General features: G+C 32.4%; 8 protein-coding genes across 8 annotated transcripts, besides 8 other annotated features; 7 read left to right on the top strand and 1 right to left on the bottom strand.

Annotated features, from left to right (window-relative positions):
- Positions 1-82: 82 nt before the first annotated feature.
- On the top strand, positions 83-904 carry TVAGG3_0288980 (uncharacterized protein; the record flags this gene model as incomplete). Its single annotated transcript, XM_051229086.1, has 1 exon — positions 83-904. The coding sequence occupies one exon, from the start codon at positions 83-85 to the stop codon at positions 902-904; it is 822 nt and encodes a 273-aa protein (XP_051098816.1).
- A 57-nt stretch (positions 905-961) lies between these two features.
- Positions 962-1,927, top strand: TVAGG3_0288970 (uncharacterized protein; the record flags this gene model as incomplete). Its single annotated transcript, XM_001578867.1, has 1 exon — positions 981-1,859. One exon carries the CDS (start codon positions 981-983, stop codon positions 1,857-1,859), a length of 879 nt encoding a protein of 292 aa, XP_001578917.1.
- Positions 1,928-2,782: 855 nt separating this feature from the next.
- Positions 2,783-3,418, top strand: TVAGG3_0288960 (uncharacterized protein; the record flags this gene model as incomplete). Its single annotated transcript, XM_001578866.2, has 1 exon — positions 2,790-3,026. One exon carries the CDS (start codon positions 2,790-2,792, stop codon positions 3,024-3,026), a length of 237 nt encoding a protein of 78 aa, XP_001578916.1.
- A 237-nt stretch (positions 3,419-3,655) lies between these two features.
- TVAGG3_0288950 (glycosyl hydrolase) lies at positions 3,656-6,286 on the top strand (the record flags this gene model as incomplete). The annotated part of the gene is made up of 1 exon (XM_001578865.1): positions 3,666-6,266. The coding sequence occupies one exon, from the start codon at positions 3,666-3,668 to the stop codon at positions 6,264-6,266; it is 2,601 nt and encodes an 866-aa protein (XP_001578915.1).
- Positions 6,287-6,366: 80 nt separating this feature from the next.
- Positions 6,367-6,493: a mobile genetic element.
- Positions 6,494-6,825: 332 nt separating this feature from the next.
- Positions 6,826-6,847: a mobile genetic element.
- Positions 6,826-6,847: a terminal%2Cinverted (terminal inverted repeat of tvBac_56 transposon ID:TVAGG3_0288930).
- A 123-nt stretch (positions 6,848-6,970) lies between these two features.
- TVAGG3_0288920 (cyclin-dependent kinase inhibitor 2C-related family) lies at positions 6,971-7,387 on the bottom strand (the record flags this gene model as incomplete). Its single annotated transcript, XM_001578864.1, has 1 exon — positions 6,971-7,387. The coding sequence occupies one exon, from the start codon at positions 7,385-7,387 to the stop codon at positions 6,971-6,973; it is 417 nt and encodes a 138-aa protein (XP_001578914.1).
- Positions 7,388-9,031: 1,644 nt separating this feature from the next.
- On the top strand, positions 9,032-11,069 carry TVAGG3_0288910 (uncharacterized protein; the record flags this gene model as incomplete). The annotated part of the gene is made up of 1 exon (XM_001578863.1): positions 9,731-10,516. One exon carries the CDS (start codon positions 9,731-9,733, stop codon positions 10,514-10,516), a length of 786 nt encoding a protein of 261 aa, XP_001578913.1.
- A 1,450-nt stretch (positions 11,070-12,519) lies between these two features.
- Positions 12,520-12,556: a mobile genetic element.
- Positions 12,520-12,556: a terminal%2Cinverted (terminal inverted repeat of Banshee-A3 transposon ID:TVAGG3_0288900).
- Positions 12,557-12,986: 430 nt separating this feature from the next.
- Positions 12,987-13,824: a mobile genetic element.
- Positions 12,987-13,824: a terminal%2Cinverted (terminal inverted repeat of Banshee-A1 transposon ID:TVAGG3_0288890).
- A 100-nt stretch (positions 13,825-13,924) lies between these two features.
- On the top strand, positions 13,925-14,450 carry TVAGG3_0288880 (uncharacterized protein; the record flags this gene model as incomplete). Its single annotated transcript, XM_001578862.1, has 1 exon — positions 13,936-14,385. One exon carries the CDS (start codon positions 13,936-13,938, stop codon positions 14,383-14,385), a length of 450 nt encoding a protein of 149 aa, XP_001578912.1.
- Positions 14,451-15,110: 660 nt separating this feature from the next.
- On the top strand, positions 15,111-19,553 carry TVAGG3_0288870 (nuclear pore membrane glycoprotein GP210-related family; the record flags this gene model as incomplete). Its single annotated transcript, XM_001578861.1, has 1 exon — positions 15,111-19,553. The coding sequence occupies one exon, from the start codon at positions 15,111-15,113 to the stop codon at positions 19,551-19,553; it is 4,443 nt and encodes a 1,480-aa protein (XP_001578911.1).
- Positions 19,554-19,618: 65 nt separating this feature from the next.
- Positions 19,619-20,276: a mobile genetic element.
- Positions 20,277-20,641: the final 365 nt, after the last annotated feature.

Here is a 20,641-nt window from a genome sequence, read left to right as displayed (position 1 = left end):
ACGTGCTAACAAGGGACCAATTAAAACATATACTCCAACAATAACAGGCGACGTGAGCAGTGTTGAAAAGCTTCAAATAAATATGACTGAAACAACTGATGCACATGCAAAACTTCCTTCACCACAAATTACTGTTGAGAGTGGTGACGTTACTTTCAGCATTATTCAAATGCAAATTACAGAAGATAAATTTATTGTTCCAAGATATGGAGTTATTGAATCCACTGCAAGAGCAATTCCAACATTATTCAACCGTCGTGATCCATTTATGATTCCAGCACAACAAATTGATGTCAGAACATTAAATAATGGATGTGTTACTAACAATGGTATCGTCTCTGACTTTACATATGCTTTGCATAATGTCACTGATATTGTTACTGTATTTCCAACGAGACAATCACAACGAACAGTATTTAGAAACCCAATGGTTAGAAACTTCCAAATCACAATTGATGGTCGCAACTTCCCTGATAATGCAATGAGTACTGTTGGAGATATTTTCTTCACAAGAATGTTACAAGCTAGCGATTTAGATGGTGTTAATGAATGTACAGAAGAATATGAAGATAGCTTAACACGAGAAAGAAGTACTTCAGAGAAAATGCTTGCACCGTGGAAAGATCAAACATCATTCATTTGTACCATACCTGTTATGAGGGATGGTGGAAGTGTCTTCTTTGATGGTTTAGAAACAAAGAATAACCAAGTTAGTATCAGATTACAAGCAAATCCAATTCATACTAAAAAAGATGCTGATGTATACTGTTCTGTTCAAGATGTTGCACCACCTCAGATGTGGTTTACAAGGACAACTTACTGGACTTGGTGTCCTGAAGATGGTTTGAAATACCATGCAACAGGAACTCCGGCTAAATATGCTTCACCAGCGGATAATGTTTAAAAAAATTAAATTAAATGTTTATTTTTGTTTCTTAAGGAAATTGAGGGGGAAATAATCGTCATTTTTCAGTTTTTTAATGGCACGCACGAAGATGTTGGCAGCATTGCAGAAGATGAAAGAGCAGGAACAGCGCGAGAAAGAGGAAGAACAGAGGAGAAGAGAGCAAGAGCAATGGTGGTCAGAGCAAGAGGAAGTAGAGGAAGAAGATCAGGATCAGAATCTGCAAACAACAATGGAGCAAGGAACTACAGTACAAATGGAGCAAGGAACTACAGCACCAATGATACAAGAAGAGAATGTACAAAAGCAACTGGAACAAGCAAGATCAAATCTCAATCGAGTCACTGAGGAATTGAAGAGAAGCCAGACCCATCTTCAGGAAACCCAAAGAGAAAACATTGCACTCTACGAAAAGATGAAAGCCCTGCTCAACAATCCAGAGATCAAAAGAAGAACTCAGGAACAAATCAAGAAAGACGAGGAAGAAGAAAGGAGACTTAAACAAGAAGAACTAGAAGCGGCAAAGAAAGAAGCTCAAATGCTCAGATCAGAACTAATCGCCAAAGACAATGAAATCAAGAAGATTATGAGGGAACTCGAGGAAGCAAATGCTCTCACAACATCAGGAAAAAAGAAGTATGACTTTTGGATCTCGGACAAAGGACAAAAGATCATCGCAGAGCTGAAATATTACGAAAACCATCAGGTTCCAGTCCCATATTGGAAATACAGAAAGATGGTTCGTGAACTCTACCCAGAAGAAGAACAAATGCAGTTTGAATTTCCCAAAGATGCCCTTTTAAGGTATTGCTTCACGAATTTGATCAATACATGGCAACACTCAAGAAGATATGGGAATGAAACCAGTGCTGAAATCATTTTGCAAGACCTTCAGAGAATCATTTCCAGTCAACTCTGGAGTGAACAATATAACGTTGACCACATATTCCATTAAAAACTTCGACTAAAAACTTAATTTTACTAATTTTTCCACTTTTTTTCATCATGAGTTTTCTTAACAAATTAATAAAAATTTCATGAGTTTTGCTTTAGAAAATTGATGATAATTAAGTGAATTTCATTAGCAAAACTCATGAATTTCATGTATTTTCCTTTAAAAACAAAAACGTGCACATGTGATTTTCAGCCATTTTTCAGCAAACCTATGTAAAGAAATGGTCAAAAAACTCATAAGTTTATGTGCAAGTTGCTTTAAAAAACTCATGAGGGTGTCAAAAAATGGTCAAAAACTCACAAAATCATGTATTTTAGGCGGTTTTCTTCATTAATGTTCGTTAGTTTTTAAAGAAAACAAAAACGTGCACAAAACCCGCATACTATACTACTAAGATTTTCTTATTGATTTATATAAAAAAGATGTTGTAAATTTCAAATTTTCGACATCAAACATATTGTACATATGATTGTTAAATTTAGAATCTGACATGTATTTTGATGAAAAGAAAACTAATGATAGGATTAATATTATGAAATTATTTTAATGTGGGAATCAATTTCCATCTTTGGAAAACGATTTGGCTCTCATGTGGTCTTCTCTTTCCATGAATTTTCCACGAATATATAATTTTTCTCTTGGCCAAGACGGAAAGCACTTTGAAACTCTAGATTTCCAGATAACCAATGTGTTTTTCTAAATAATTTGGACAGTCATGCACAGAACAAAATGCTTCATCGCGATCTTAAATCAATAAACATCTAACTTGATGCATTAAAAATTTTGAAATTCTTTATCTCCGTTCACTATTTCTATAATAAAAATGTAATACCATTTCATTTTAATATCTGGTTACTCTAATTTTGGCCTCTTAATTTGGTTATTTCAATATTGACGGGCGTGAAGATCGAACAAAATTATTGGCCAACTATGCTGAATACAGGCAATATCAGATACATTGTCAATGAAAAGGAAAAACCACGCTTCGACATTAAGCAAGCCGTCAAGGATTGGTGGATTCAGCTTGATAACAAAAACTTCGGCGCGAGCAGAACATCCAGAATCGTTTCCTGCTCCCTCGAATTTGCATTGGCCATTGGACTTATTGTATTTCTCGAGAAAGATAATAAATACCTCGAATTGCTTCCAAAGCCAACTGACAAATAATTCAAACACAAAATAGAACTCTATTAGTTTTAAACTGTTATTAAATCATAAGACTGCTTTAAAAGCAGTTAAAATTGCCCACATTTTTAATACTAATTTCAATTTTTTTCATTATTTTTTAGTAGTATTTATTTGTGAAGTGTTTTTATAACATACTTCCATATGAACTGCCTTCCAATTACTATTGATGTGTGATATTTTCACTATTGAGCAAGAGATATCTGATAAATTAAGCATTGAAATTACTGTTTTACACTTTTATTTAAAAAATCCGATGAATGAAGGATATATTTTTTTATCGATTGAATTTAAAACTAAAAAAGGACGATATTAAAGAGTGCTTGAAGGAGTATCTCCATATGGCACCTTGATGGATATAATACAAAATCTATTGATTTTCTATGAATAATGTTCAGAATCAAGAATAAAAGCTTACAAAGAGCAAGGAGCGAAAACAGATCCTGAACATCTAGCTCAAATATTCAGAGATTGATAATTGATAATTAAGGTAAGTATCAGCTATAGGTCAGCTATCTTATTACCAATTGGTATGTGAGAGATCAATTTACTATATTTGCAGTTTAATAATGTAGTGCTATAAGCAAGGGAGTATCTGACCGATTTTTTTGTTATTTTTTTATGTTTTCTTTTTACCTTTTTAGCGCTGTTTTTTCTGTTAGACAAGAGAAATACACGAAATGCACTGAATCATATTTCTGCACTCGTGATAGATCTGTTACAGATCAAGTTTGGTCGATTCAGCCAAACACAGTAAATTCAAATAAAACTACATTCACAGCCATAATCGATGATGTTAACTATTCAACAAAACTTTCACTTAAAGTTAGCATACATCACAATAAAACTGCTCATATCAAAGTTAAACCATTAGATAAAGAATCATTCAACAGATATGATTGCGAATTAGAGCCAACAGTTATTAATCAGGAATATATTTCTTCTTTTGTTGATATTCAAGTTGAAAATACTGATTCTCAATCAATAATTTCTGCAGAAGGAATCAAATTAATCGTAAATTACAATCCATTTTCCATTGTTGTCAATGATGAGAAAGGTGAAGCACTTCTATTCAATATGGATAATGCAGCTGTATTTGAAACTCAACGCAGCAAAGAAAAATATCCAGATTTATTCAAAGACAGGTATTTCAATGGATTTAACGATGTTTTCAAGAATGGACCAACATCTGTTGCCATGTCATTCCGCTTTAATGGCAAGCAAACTCGTCTTACAGGCTTACCAGCACATACCTTACCATTAACTCTCGAAAATACATCAGAGCCAATCAGATTCTTCAATACTGATATCAACGAGTTCGAAATTGGCAACGGTATGTCAATGTACGGAGCTGTTCCTCTCATTTTCATGCATTCATTAGATAGATCAATTGGTCTCTTCTGGTGCAACCCATCAGAGACATGGGTAGACATCAAGAATGCTCAGGACAGATCCAGTTCCGATGCCAGATACATTTCTGAAGGAGGATATATTGATATTTACGTTTTCCTTGGTTCTCCAAGCGAAATATCGAACTCTTACACATCCTTAACAGGCAGACCACAACTTACTCCATTGTTTGCCTTAGCTTACCATCAATGCAGATGGGGATACATGACACAGAGCGATTTCTTGGGCGTATCCACAAAATTAGACGAAATCGGTGTTCCACATGACGTTATGTGGCTGGACTTAGACCACACAGACGATAAGAAATACTTTACATTCCATCCATCGAATTTCCCTGAGCCAAAGAAGATGTTGGAGACATTTGCCAAGGACCAAAGATATGTGGTTACTCTTGTAGATCCTCATTTGAAGGCAGATGGTGGCTACAACGTATACAATCAGGCGAATTCCCAAAAATTACTTGTAAAAACAAGGGATGGATCAGTTTATCGTGCAAAATGCTGGCCAGGAGACTCGGTATGGCCTGATTTCTTCATGCCAAAAGCACGTGCATGGTGGGAATCCTTGTTTTCATTCAAACATTACTCAAATTCTGCTTCAAACTTATTCGTTTGGAATGATATGAACGAAATATCTGTTTTTGATGCAGCAGACAATACAGCGCCACGTGATTTGGTCCACTACGGCGACATTGAAGAAAGAGAAATCCACAATATGTACGGCCACATGATGATTGGAGCTACATTCGGCGGTCTAAGGAAGCGTGATGAGAAGCCAATGCGTCCATTCATCCTTTCCCGCTCTTTCTTCGCCGGATCCCAGAAATATGCCTATGTTTGGTCGGGTGATAACGCAGCTGACTGGAACCATCTCAAAAATTCAATACCATCTGTTCTATCGTTTGGTCTTGGTGGAATTGTCTATTCCGGTGCTGATATTGGCGGTTTCTTCAACTCCCCTGATGAAGATTTACTTTCAAGATGGTATTCAATCGCCGCTTGGACGTATACTTTCTTCAGAGAGCACTGCCACCATTTGGCTTCACAAAGAGAAATTTACTTAATCAAAGACGATAAATACAGAAAACTTGCCAAAACCGCTGTAATTGAGAGATACACGATGCTTCCTTACTGGTACACATTAGCTAAAGAGTCCAATGCAACAGGCAAGCCATTAGTTAGACCTCTTTGGTACGAGTTCACACAGGAAGAAAGTGTTCTTGATATTGATGACCAAGTTATGTTAGGTGACAAATTAATGGTCATTCCTTTCATTGAAAAAGAGCAGAAAGATAGAAATATTGTCTTACCAAACATTTCTAAATGGTATGAATTTAGAACACTCCAACCTTTCGAACAAACAGTCGCAAAGTTTACTGATGGAAATTGCTTAGTTTTGATCAAAGGAGGAAGTATTGTTCCAATGAAATGCAGAGTCAGAAAATCATCAAAACTCATGTTCTATGATCCATTCACTTTAGTTATTTCCGCTGATGAAAATGGAGCTGCTGAAGGAAAGTTATACATTGATGATGGTGAATCTGAAGAATTCGAAAAGGGTTCATTCATCTACAGACAGTTTTCTCTTGAAAATGGAAAACTATCTAACAGAGCTGTTCCTCCAAGAGTAATGAATGAATTTGGCTACAAATATGACAATTATATCGAAAGAATTAGGATTTCTGGTATCAAGGAACCACAATCTATAACAGGACCAAACGGAAGAATGGAGTTCGAATACGAAGAAGGTGTTTTGACAATTAGAAAACCAGGCCTCCTCGTTCGTGACGATTGGTCAATTACATTCCAATAAAAATATAAATTATATGCTTTATATAGTTTTCTCTATTTAATTTTGAACAAATATTCAAGTAAAATAAAACTGTATGTTCAAAAATAGTTTTAGTCATTGTTAAGGTTGCACTTACGCCCCTATGACATGGCCTTCAATTCAGATGTTTAAGGTTAATTTTCAATGACGCTTCACACCAGTTGTCAAAAATTTGAATTAAAGGCAGATGGGTGTAAGTGCAGCCTTAACAACAGGAAATAAAATTAAACTCTTATTTGCAAAAACTAATGTAATAGTGATAATATTGGTAGTTTTAGTATTGAAATACAAGGGTGAGATCCTTCCATGTCCAGAACCAATGACAGAGGCTGAATTCCCGTAGGAACATAACATGGATGCAATGGCTGTTGAGAAACTCGCTCAAGGCATTCGTGACTTCGCATTTGAGAAGTTAGAGGCTTTTTGCTTTCACAGTTAAGATATATTGTTTTATGAGAGTATATTTAAAGTGGTATGTGAACCTTCTTCCATTAACATGAATTATGACATTATATGTATTGAAGAGCATATTTTTCATTTTTTTTTGTCATGTTAGTGAAGCCTTCAGGATGCTTAAATTTGATAATTAAAATATTGATGATCTTTTATTCAAAAATTTCTAGTTATTATGAAGAAGGTGATTATAAATATGAAAATGAATATGATGAAGACATCGATTTTTCATCTTATTCATCTTCTTCTTGTTCTCCTGATTTTTCCTTTGCACTGTGTGAAATAAGGAATTCTACTATATCGTTTTTATCATAATATTGTGCAAAGTAAAGAGCAGTTTTATTCAGGTATGTTGTTGCATTAATATCTGCACCGTGTGAAACAAGGAATTCTACCATTTCTAGACTTTTCTTTGCTGCATAATGAAGAGCAGTTTCCTTTTGGTTTGTTGTTGCATTAATATCTGCACCGTGTGAAATAAGGAATTTTACCATTTCTAGACTTTTCTTTGCTGCATAATGAAGTGGAGTTTTTCCATTTTTATCTTTTGCGTTGATATCTATACCATTCGAAATCAAAAGCTCAGCTATTTCTTTCAATTCATGTGCTGCAGCTAAATGAAGAGCTCCTTCATTACTATAGCCTGTCATCGTGATATTGGCTCCACTTTCGATTGCAAATTTAATAGTTTTTGGAATTTTATAATGAGTAATTGCATGTAAAATGTCAAATTTGTTAATTGCACTTCGATTCAATTTTTTAAATATATATACGCATAAATCATCGATATTGAATTCGAGTAGATATTTATTAAAAGAATATATTTGTCCAAAATCAATTGCTATCAAAAATACTTCAAGATTATAATATCTTGTGACAGTATAACAAATATCTTGATGGGGAAAGTTGTTATTTAAATAATTAAAGAAATCGATATTGTGTGACATTATTGCATATTCAACACATTGACGAATATTTGATGAATTTATTAAAGGTAATGATTCATGCATAATCCGTGGATTTCCACCTAAGAATGATAATGCAATCGAACAATCAGAAGATTTAAAATTATGGTTCTGTTTTAAGTACAAATAACATTTTTCTGAACCATAATAAGAGCAAACTTCCAAAAGATTGAATTGCTCATCGGTGCCAGTTATATTTTTGTTCATTTTGATATTGATGTCAAAACCTGGCTGATTGACAATATAGATCATTGTTTTGAGATCATCATTCATGATTGAATTAAATAATGATTTTGGTTTCAGAAGTTCAATGTAGTCTATAAGAGAACTGTTTGTCATTTGCTTGTTATTTTCGAATGCAGAGATTACATCTTTGATATCAGATACATAAAAATAATTTATTTTGTTATTTATAAGACTGTTAATCAAGTCATAAAGTTTTACATATGCTTTCATGTAACAGTCCCTAAAATAAATACAGTTCCCCACTATAGTTAAAATAACCGATGTTTTTAGCATATATTTATTAATTAAGATTTCTTTAACTTTGATAAAAGTGCTTTCTACTTTATCGTCTGTGAGTTGAAATATACTTTTAAATGCATCAATGTAATCAGCATATGTTCTCATTAAATCAGCTCCTGTTAATTCCTGTGCAATGTGTTTCTCCATTAAAATTTTTCTGAAAAAAAAATCCACCTGATTTATAAAAACCCTTTATTGGAAATTCCATTTAATTTGAAAAACGGCCTAATTCGAATTGAGCAATTATTTTTCCAATTAAATGGAATTTCCAATAAAGGTATTGTTTTTATAAATGAGGTGGAAATTGAGAATGGACCCCATTAATAAAAAAAGTCCGGGTGGTAAATTTCCCTTTTCTGAGATGAATCTCATTATTTGCATTATTTCATAAGTGCACATATTGCCAAAGAATCTCATATGCTATGTAGATAAGCTTTTTATTTTTTCAACTTATTAAGAGTTTGTTGAGGCTTTTACACACTGTAATAAGACATTAGATCAAAGTGATAAGTATTTTTGTATATATTTCTTTCAAATTATAACTTCAAGTTATAACTTCAATATATTATAAGCTCTAATATTGTATTTCAGCTGACTTTAAGTATACATATCAATAAGGTAGTAGATAATAATTATCAATTAGAGTCGTGGGCCTTTGACCGAATGTATTCCCCAAATATAGATTTTCATTCGATGAATTTGTTTTTAGACTACAGCAACTTGAAGCTCAGAACAGAATTCTATGCTAAAATCAAACCTACGTATCGATTTTCCTCGAATATCTAAGTTATTCCCGCTAGCAAAAATTTTTATATGACATCGGTTCTTGATTGGTGGCAATCAGATCCGAATGTTCAGTTCAAAATGCTAGGGCTGGATCAACCCCCAGATACTAGTATGGCTCTTGACATATTTTCAAATCTAACACCTGCTTTAATTTGGATGAACAAAAAATCAAATGAAGAAGTTGACTTTTGGAAATTAACTAGCTCTAGTCTCAAGAAATTACTCTATGTACAAACTGATCCTGTTGCAGATTTTGAAAATTTTGTTAATATTTTATATGCAAATCGTAATTTATTGAATCCTCGAACTCCAATCGATTATTCCTTTTTAATTACTCAATATTATGAGCGACCCATAAGCAATTTTCTATTTGTTTCGTTCTCAAAACTATTCAAAGATCAAAATACTTTCATTTTATTTCTATCATACTTAAAAGACTCAAGTAGTGTAATATATAACATGCTACTTAATGAGAATGGCGGTATTGAAAAGCTATATGATTTTTTTGTTTCATTACTTTATCCACCTTATCCAGAAATGACCAGCGACCAATTAAAGGTGAGATTACATTTTGTTGAACTTCTTGTTTCAGCAGTGATAAATTCTCCTCGAATTTTTGTAAATCAAAATGAATTTTTCTCAAGTATATTCCTTTCGATTTCACGATTGATAATTACGCTAAATCCATCAGATGCGATACCATTTATTAGACTTATTATGATTTTTATCAAAGGAATCCTTCACAGCGTTCCAACAGAATTTTTGCACAAACCAATACAGACTTTACTAACTCTTGCTGATCCAGCGAGTCCAGGGTATGGAATAATATCTACTTTTGTATGTTCTTTATGTCCAAACTATATTTCTGTTGAAGATTTAGTTCCAACTTTGTCATCACAATACTTTGCATCGCCAATGGAGTTTCATAATATATTCTTGAGATGTAATACACAATCTGAGAGCGAGATATTGCTAGGAGTTAAGATTTTTTCAAGAATTATGGTATTATCTTTTTATTGGTCTAGAATATCAGCCTATTATTTATCAATTTTACTAGAAAAGGGTAGATTTTATGATAAAGTACAAGAATGGTTTTCTGCTTTCCTATTACAACTAAAAGCATCAACAATTATCCAAGAAAACGAAAGAAAATACGTAACTAGGAGAAGAAGACTGAAAGAGATATTTACATCAAGTTTATTTGCAGAATTTGTTGTTGTTTCTGATTTATTTGATATTTCAGAATACGATGAAATTATTCCAACAATATCTGAAATAGAGAAGAAGATAGGTATTGAAGACCTCAAGTATTTGCCTTTCCATACAAAAGGATTAGATTTGATCACGAGCACTAAAAAGAAACACAGAAAGAAGAAGAAACGCTCTAAATCTGTCCCACATAATCAACCTTCAACTCCAACTAAAGACCAGGAGAGTTCTGAAGATCTAAATCCTAAACCAAAGAAGAGAATTAGAAGAAGGAAGAAAAAGAGCAACGACTAATCAAATAATAAATGTATTGTATTTATATACCTTCTATTGTTGTAATATGACATTTTTTTGAATTTTTTTTTTGATCAATTATGGGTGCACTTACCACTTACTGAGGTGCTCTGATAATAACAACGTATCTTGATTTTTGCTAGGAACTATGCAGTAATTTATAATAACTTTTTCCGGACCAAAAATATTAACTTTTTATTTTTATTATAGATTATTGGGTGTACAACTCAATTGTTGGTTTTTCATGGTATCAAATTCTTACCAAAAATTTCCAATAAGACTACTCGTTTTTTAATTTATTATAGCCTTTAGTATGTTTTAGTCTTTCATTCTTAGGATTGTCATCATTGTCCCTGCAAAAAATTCTTATGAACCAGTTAGAAGGTGTGGAAGGTTTCTTTGGGGGATGCTCTTTTTCATATAGAACAAATGTATACATTTTCATTCGAAAAGGCGATTTGGCTTCCTTTGGAAAAACACTTAAATTATGAAATTTCAAATCTTTCAGATTTTCTTCATTAAAATGAAAGAAGAGTCGCTCCCCATATTGGAAATCTTCATATCTAAGAAATTTGAATAAGTCATAATTAAATTTTAAAGGCTCATCTTTGAAATCCCTGTAAATCGATTTACCGATTTTAATATTTGAAAAATCTGTAGTATCGTTTCTTGAGAATATGTCCAAAAGCTCAATAAAATTATTAACTTTTTCCACATTTAGCAAAGTTACAATTTCTTTTCAATTAGGATTATCTATAATTTCAGTTACAATTATTGCATTTGGACGATGTTCAACATAGAAATCGACGATCAAATGATTGTATAATTTGCCGGTCATTTTTGGTTCACTGTAACATCCAATTTTATTCTTCTGTAAATAACCTATGAAGAATTTGTTGAAACTCTTATTTCTAATGTGAAGGCAATCATCAGGTAAATTGTGTTCTTTGCAGTATTGATCATATTCAATATCAATAGGATTCAGCATTAAAATTTTTAAAAGTGACAATGTGCATCTAGTAAACACTTCAAAAATTTTTAAAAGTGTCAAATGTAAAAGTGTCAAAGTTAAAAATTTTACAAACTTTTTTTTAAGGTGCCGATGCTATATTGCGGAAGGGGAAAAATGGTTTTCTAAAAATCTTTGAAATTTTCTGGGAGGACTGCTTGTCAGCAGAGTTCATAAAAATACGTGAATGCATCAACAAGCATATATAACTGTTGGTGATCTATACCCAAAATAGACTGTTATTTCTTATTACGATTCAAAATGCCAAATGAAATTTGGAATTCAAAAAGAAAAAAATTGCAATAATAAGTACATCAGCATCCAAATCTTAGAAGACATATGTTGGTCATATTATGATTGCATTTTCAAAAGATCTGATTGTTATACTTTAAATGAAGAAGTAATTTAAAACGATTTTATTTATGATCAAATTTTATATATTTTTTTGGATCAAATCCATTTTAATAGAATTTATATACTATTCATCTATTAGTAAACACTACCGTATATTATTTTTTAAGCTATCTTATTTTTTGAACTTTTATTCAAATCTTTGGTCGCAAGAAGAATTGCATGATAAATAAAAACATTTAATCAAAGTCAATTTTATTTTTCATATTCAAATAGACTGAGTGTTAACATTTAACATTTTTTGCTAATTGTCGTCAAAAATTAGGCGTAAAGCAAAAATTGATATTTCATATGGTTTTATGATAGATAAGCATTATATTCCCACTCATTATATTCGTAAATTTTGAGGTTTATCCTTCGCTTTTAAGATCATTGAATTTGATTTTTATATAAAATAGTTATATATTAGAAAATAATATGAGTTTATGTGATATTATTTTTCAGAAGATTTCATTCTATATGCCTATGAAAAGTACTCTCAAAACTAACTTTTTCCTAATTATAATTAAATCTAGAATATTGTATTATGCTTAGTATTCTTTCATTTTTCTCATTCAATTTAGAATTTACAAATGTCAAAAAATTGAGAGCCGTCACTTTTGATGAATTTCTGTTTATTACAAATGAAACAATAAAGGTTAAATAAATAATAAAGATTTTTATTTTATATCAGTATTGAGAAGAAGTAACAGCTGACACTTGGTAGACAACTTCTTTATGTCTAGAAAATTCTATCTTGCCTTTTATTTTTTTCTCGCTGTGAAACGTATTCGGTCATTTTTTTAAAAATTAATTTTTTGTTAGAGATAAGAGCTAAAACTCGGTAAACAACTTCTTTATGTCTAGAAAATTCTATCTTGCCTTTTATTTTTTTCTCGCTGTGAAACGTATTCGGTCATTTTTTTTAAAAATTAATTTTTTGTTAGAGATAAGAGCTAAAACTCGGTAAACAACTTCTTTATGTCTAGAAAATTCTATCTTGCCTTTTATTTTTTTCTCGCTGTGAAACGTATTCGGTCATTTTTTTAAAAATTAATTTTTTGTTAGAGATAAGAGCTAAAACTCGGTAAACAACTTCTTTATGTCTAGAAAATTCTATCTTGCCTTTTATTTTTTTCTCGCTGTGAAACGTATTCGGTCATTTTTTTAAAAATTAATTTTTTGTTAGAGATAAGAGCTAAAACTCGGTAAACAACTTCTTTATGTCTAGAAAATTCTATCTTGCCTTTTATTTTTTTCTCGCTGTGAAACGTATTCGGTCATTTTTTTAAAAATTAATTTTTTGTTAGAGATAAGAGCTAAAACTCGGTAAACAACTTCTTTATGTCTAGCAAATTTAACATTCGTCTCCCATTTTTATATATTTGGTTTAGAATGTTCGAAAATGCGTAATATGGTCATGAATATTAATTGAAAAGAACCTTGAATTAATTCAATCTGATCTCACAAAATATTTTAAATTCCAAACTTTGTAGTTTGAATAGATAATTAGTATTAAACTCAAATAACTAGTTTATTTTTGAATAAAAATTATTTGAATTTATTCAATTTTGTGAATTTTCCTTCACAAATCAAGTTTAAATATCTTATTTGCCATCTAATTATAAATACAATGAAACATATTCGAAATTGAAAAGAATGACTTTTTCTGTTCTTTCAATCATTCAATTTGAATTTTGCAATATTGGATTTCTCATTAAATAGCTATTAAAAACAACAAGCAATTTAACTTACATTCAAATTTATTTGTGTTATATTCAATCTTCTCAAAACTTATAATTTTCGGCTATAGAATGATTATATGCTATATAATATAATAAACCTATAATAGTATCATTCTTTCAATTATTTGAAGAGAAAACCGAAAAAATCTATTTTCGGTCTATAACAGTTTTCAAAAATTCTTTTCTTTAATTTTGGAATTTAGAATCTAATACAAATCAGAATACTACGATACTTTAAAATTCAGAATATTTCAATTTTGAGCACACATGTCAAAATGAGCACCGGTTCGAGGCTTGATCAACTATATCAGGGTGGAATCAAGAGAACCCAGAGCAAGGATGTGATAGAGCTGAGAATTAAAGAAAAAGAGAAATGGGAAAAAACTTTAATGGCTTCAAATAAGTTGGTTGAACAAAAAGGAACAAAGTTATCCAAGTCACCAGTAACTCAGTCAACAAGTTGTCTTTTGCAATCCAGTTCTTCAATATTCTTAGCAGCAAGACCTTCTAAGGTGAAGCATGATAAAACAGCCAGAAAGAGAAAGCATAGTACTATTCCAACATCCGATTTAACACGTGCGGTAAAAGAGCTTGGCCTGTGTAAGACTGATTCTCATGGATCATTAAAGTCCATACCGTTCCCAATTGAAACAGAGTTACCAGAACTAAAAATTACAACACCTGTATCATCAACAATTAATAGCTTAGAAAGATTTCTCCTTTAATTTCATATTTTTTATACGACTTTTCAATATTGTTCTGTTTATTTATGTTAATAAAATTTCGTGAATGCACTTAACTTTTGAATCTTTTTTTAATTTGTATTAATATCTATAGAACAAAAATGTTCATAAATATTTTTATTGATTAGTGTATTAGAAGCAATTTATACTAAATAATAATATTTAGAAGGATATAAAGAGATATTTGATTGATATACTATACAAAAATGATGATCGTCCTAATCCAAGCAGGTTACAGCAAAATTACTGCATCATAGATTAATATCTTAATGTAAGATCAATTTTAAGACAAAAACAGAGCTATTTGCAAGATAGTTTTATAATTAGATATAACAATTATCAAACATTTGATAGATATGATTGTATTGTCAGTGTAATTCTTTATAATTTTTCTTATAAAGAATAACATTAAACTCAAATGGCCTAGTTTTATTTATATTGCATTTTGATAAAATTAATTTGGTTCAAATTAATGAAAGGACATGATAAATGCGAATACAATATATGAGAAAATTAATGGCATTATTAGAACTCTCTATAGAGTCAAAATTTATTGTGGATTATTTTATTTCTTCAATAAAATCAAGAAATTTAAATTGCATTCAATGGAGAACATGAAGGACATAATTCCGCTGCAATGTAGTAAACAATAATTCAAAGCAATCATTGAAAAAATAAACGTGCTCTCATATAAAAAAATAAGTCTAATGTTTTGTCTCCTTTTTGAACTTTGTTTCTGCGATATCAAGTTTGAAAAACTTGACTATCTTTTACCATACAAAGAGCAAAATTCTAATATAAAGCCATCCTTTGTTGTTGAATCCTCTGGATCAACTTGCATCGAATGGGAGAATGCAAATCCAAATCTTATTAATGTAAATCCGATTACAAAACAAGGTTCCTGCTCCAAATTCGCTAATATAGAAGTTATTGTTAGCGGAAATGATCGTAAAGTTGCTACTGTTTACGCAACAAATAAGAATGATCGTATTCCCCTTACATTTTATATTAACAAAGTTAACAACATTACATTTAAGTCCAGTACTAAATCAATCTTCATTGAATCTGATCCAAGAACGTTTGCTTTAGTTGGATTTGATGAACGTGGAAATACATTCGATACATTGAATGGATTGAAGTTTGATATCTCAATAGATAAATCTCACCTTCGTGAAATTACTCCATCCGAAGAAAATATCAAATTAATCTCATATCAAATCTCTGTCCAAGGAACAAAGATTGGCAAGACATATATCAAAGCTGTCGGTCCAAAAGTTCCAGAAACAACTCTTGATTTGATTGTTATTGAGCCAATTGGTATTTTCCCAGGTCCAGTCCTTCATGTACTTGAGAACCACACAATTCCATTCAAGCTCTGCTCAACAAGAGGTATCAATAATGGAAAGGCTGAAAAGAAGTGCACATATGAATTATCAGGCGATGTTCTCAAAAAATACACAGTTTCTCTTTCAGAACCAATTATGACTCTTAGCGATAATTACGTTGGCCTTACAAAGAAGGTTGGTCAAACAGTTTTGACTGTTTCCGATAAAGACGCCGAAGATAATGTTGCTACAGTTATTATCAACGTTGAAAGACCAACAAAGATCATCCAGCCCGATTTATACATAGCTATTGGTGATACTCCAGTATTTTCTCCTACATTTATCTGCCCACACGGAAGAAATATGGACATTTTCTCTACAGTCTACTACAAGATCGATGGAAGCTGGAATACAGTTGGCGCCCATCTCATTAAGTTCACTCAGGTTGAAAATAGATGGGAATGCTGGGTTCATGTCTGTGCTCCAATCCAAATTAATCCAGAACTCCCTGTTTTACCAGTAGACATCACATACAACCTTAACATAACTGGTGGCTCTGGTTTCTTCAGCTATTCCCACAACGGACATGGAATTTTGTCAAATTCTAATAATCAAGTCTCAACATTCAGAGAAGGAAAGGTCACATTCACAGTACAAGATCTCAAGGTCCAAAAGTACTCAAAGACTATTACGATTATCGTTTCCTACGCCAAATCATCTGATATTTTCATTGAAAACACGGAAATCTTAGTTGGAGCCAAAGTCGAAGCTTCCTGCCACTTCCTTGCCATGGAAAGTCGTAAATTCACCGTCCAACCGAACTCCAGAATCAAATCAGATAATCCATCTGTTATTACACAACAGTTAATTGGTCTGAAAAGTGGCTTTTCCGGATTGACATGTACCGCTGATGCCATTTCCTCACAGAATGGCCTTGTTTCTGTTTTAGATAAAATGACAGTTTTTGTTGATGGCCTTGCCTCACCAAATTCGACCATCCCGCTTCGTATTACAGGTGGTCCATTGCAGTGGCCCAACTCAGAACCTCCTGTCATCACTGTAGCGTGTCCATCAATTTCATCACCGACAATTTCGAACTTGAACAGGACATTTTCAGCTTCCGACGTCTACACAGGCAACTGTGACATCCAAGTCTTGAATAAGAAGACAGCGCAGAACACAAAACCACTCCCAATGTACTCTAAATTCAATATTTCTGTAGTTTACGTCGATCACTTCACTTTACATTCATCTGACCATGATGCACCAACATTACCAGAATGCCAAGCACCAATACAGTCTCTTGATGTCTTCCCTGTCCACACACAACCAGTTTCTCGCATGACTAAAGGCCATTCCGTGAGAATTACATCAGTTGCCAGATCATCTGATGGCAGAATCATTATTTACCACGACAGATACACAGAGACATTGTATATGAATGACAGAGTTATGAACACACTCCATAACGACAAATCCGGTGCAGAATACACAGATATTGTTGCTGAAAACCAGAAAGGAAAAATTGTTTCAAGATCAGAGAAGTTTTCACAAGAAATGGAAATAGATGTTTACGAGAATTTGCAAATAGAAGATTCCAAGACATTCTATTTCACAGACAAGAAGAATGGTACTCTCAAGATCTACTCAGGATCTGGTTTCTACCAAACAACAGAAAACTTCAAATTCGATGGAACAGTTTTCAATCCACAGCTCAAATCAGCTGGTGATCACTCTTATTATATACAAGATAGATGTACAAAACAATCTACACAGAGGACATTAACAGCTATCTACGCAGATAACTTAGTAATTGAGTGTCCAAACGCTGTAATAATGAACAAACCATTTAATATTACTGTCATTCCAAGATACGGAAATCTTTTGATCCCTGAATCTTTCTTCGACATTATTGGTATGAATATAGAAAACTCCCGTAAAATTGGAAAGAACTTGTTCACTATGACATCCCATAAAGTTGGTTTCTTAACTATCAAGGCTACAACAATTGATGGTGTTTCTCAAACGAAAGAAGTCAAAGTTTTAGCGCCAATCATCGTTGAACCATCAAATATCGTTTGTTTGCCACATGAAACAATCGATTTGAAAGTTGTTTCTGGACCAACAGATGTCGTTTTGAGCGGTTACGATAGAAAGATGATAAGTTTGGCCGCATTAACTGTCACTTCACTTTCACCTGGCAGGACACAAATTGCTGTCAAAGCTGCCGGTGTTTTGGATTTTGAGCCGTTTATTGTAACCGTAACCGTCGCAAAACCGCTTGATTTAGCTATAACTCCTTCGACGGTTTTGCCAGTACAAAACGGTTTGATGGAAATTGATGTCATTGTTATTACAAACTGCGGCAATTTCACACCGAAATACTGTGAATACAATGTACCTCAAAACTTCAATTTCATCAAAGTTTCTGAAGACAGAATAATTATACAATTAACTGCTTCGGGAATTTTGTCTTTGACTACAAAAGCTTATGGAGTCCAAAAAGTAACAACTCATGATGTTGAAGCCAAATTAGATTTACCAGATTCTTTGATTTTGCCACCTTTATCTAATTACAACCTCAAATTGCCTCAAAACTCTATCGTCACAACTTGTGGCACTTTTCAAATGACGATAAGTCAAAATGGTCAGATCAAGACCTCGAAATTCCTTGAGAAAGGAATCATGATTGTCACATCCAAGTATGGCCAGACAAAGGCAATTGTTGTCCGTGTTGAAATTCCTTCTTTGATTTCAATAGAAAATGAGAAGAACTCAAATCAAATCATTTGTAATTTGCTCGATAAAAACGGTTTGAAATTTACAACTGACAACGGAGTTTTGTTCAATTACAGCTTCGACAATTCCCAGAAGAACAACACTAACTCACACGAGGCATTGACATTCTCTGAGAAGTTCTCAGTTGTCGCTTTCAATCCTTCATTCAGTTTGTCATCAAAAGTGTTCAAACTGTTCAATTTTATCGTTCCTGACAGTCCTATCGTTCTTCTTCATTCTAAATTGCAGATGTCTACATCAGATGGACGCCAGACTAACTGGTTCTCAGAATCACCTGTTGTCAAGTTCGGATTCAACGGAACAATGAAGGCAAAGAGAAGAGGATCAACAATGGTGTTTAATTCTCTCGGAGGAAAGACATTAGTCACTGTTGTTGAACTTGAGAAACTCCGATTGGATCTCGTCAGCGAGAACACAGTTGAAGTTGTTCCTATCACAAACATCGAGTCTGTTGACTGGTCATCAATTGAGAAACCAGACGACATCCAGTTGAACTGTTACTTGAACAGAAGAAGCAGCGGAATTATCACTTCTGTTGTCAATTCAAGTGGTTTGTACTGTCTCCTTGGATCTAAAGTTTCTCAATCTACATTGACAGTTACATTGAGTTCTAGGAATAACAAGATCGAGAAGACAGCCACAAAATACATCGAAGGTGGCGCAAATTCACTTGGAATTCCTAATGGATACAGTGTTAGATTGAATGAAGCAACACTTACTAAAGAGATCAGACTGAACAGCACAGAGAATGTCAGAGTTGTATCATCTCCAGAATCAATTAGAGTTTCTGTTGATAAGAGTGGTGTTATTGTAATACAAGCACTGAAGAAAGATGCAAGTGGAATTGTTAAGTTGGAGAATATTGATACTAAACAAACAGCAGAAATTGATGTTGTTTGGGAAAGTGGCGCCAAAAGTAACGAAGTACAAGTTCCTAAGAAGGCTAAGTACTACATGTTCTACTTGATGATTATGATCCTCATCGTTTCATTGTACGTAATTTTGGCTCAACTGGGTTTGATCTAAGAACAAAAGAGATATTTATTTTGATTTATTATATAGAACTTTATTTTTATATTTATATTTTTTAAGGGTGCACCCGGATGTACGTTTATTTGAGAGGAGGAGGATTAAATTTTTGAAAGCACTAAAATTTGTAAATATGCTAGTTATATAATAATATGCATTATTTTAAAAAATAAAAATTAAAGCACGTTAAAATTTTTTTTGATGAATTTTTACAAAAGCTACTCAGGATAATGCAAGATATGAGTAGTTAAACATAAATTTCAAATCAGATTTTACTTATAATAAATATTTTAAATTTCCGAAAATTAAGTTCAGATCGACTCTATACGTAGTAAATACTAAATAAGGTGCCAAAAACCTATTAAACAGTATCAAAACTATCAAGATTGTAATGTTTTTGAAGAAAAATTTATAGAATTATGGACTTCAAACAGATATTATGTAAATAAAAATAATATAATGAATTTATTTATTCGTATAATAGCAGTAATAAGTCGATTATTCACTTCTACTTCTGAGATTTGAATTTAATTTCGACAGAAAAAGAGATTCAAGAGGAAAATACTAGGGGATACAAACAGCCACCATGACAGGATTATTATGGAGCCAAGTTGTATTTTTTGATATTTTTAGAGTTTTCCTACCTATTTAGGTACCAAGTTATTGCTTAAAAATTAAGGTTCTAAATTCTGAAGTTTACATGATCCTCCCGGGCGCACCCTTAATATTCATTGATTTTCAATAAAGAAATTTTTATTTTAATTAAGATTTTATTCAACTGAGTATGTGGAGTTGTAGAAGAACTTGAATTGTTAACTAGGATAATTTTTGCACTGAGAAATATATGTAGAATATATGGTACATTTTAATTCTCCTGAAAGTCCAATCATCCATCTTCATTCCAAATTGAAGATGTAGACATCATATTGTTACCACCATTTGTCAATGGCAGTTTCAACAATTGTTTCTAATTCAATTTGCCGAAAAGCAACGATCACTGTTTATTTATTAATTCATATAATTCTCCAAATAAAAAATGTCTTTCAACAAAAAATCAAAATCGGGCTTTACATTGGGTGCAAAAT

This window comes from Trichomonas vaginalis, chromosome V, assembly GCF_026262505.1.
Source record: "Trichomonas vaginalis G3 chromosome V, whole genome shotgun sequence".
Classification (NCBI taxonomy): Eukaryota; Parabasalia; order Trichomonadida; family Trichomonadidae; genus Trichomonas; species Trichomonas vaginalis.
Note: the sequence above shows the minus strand (reverse complement) of the source record. Positions and strands in the feature narration are given on the sequence as shown.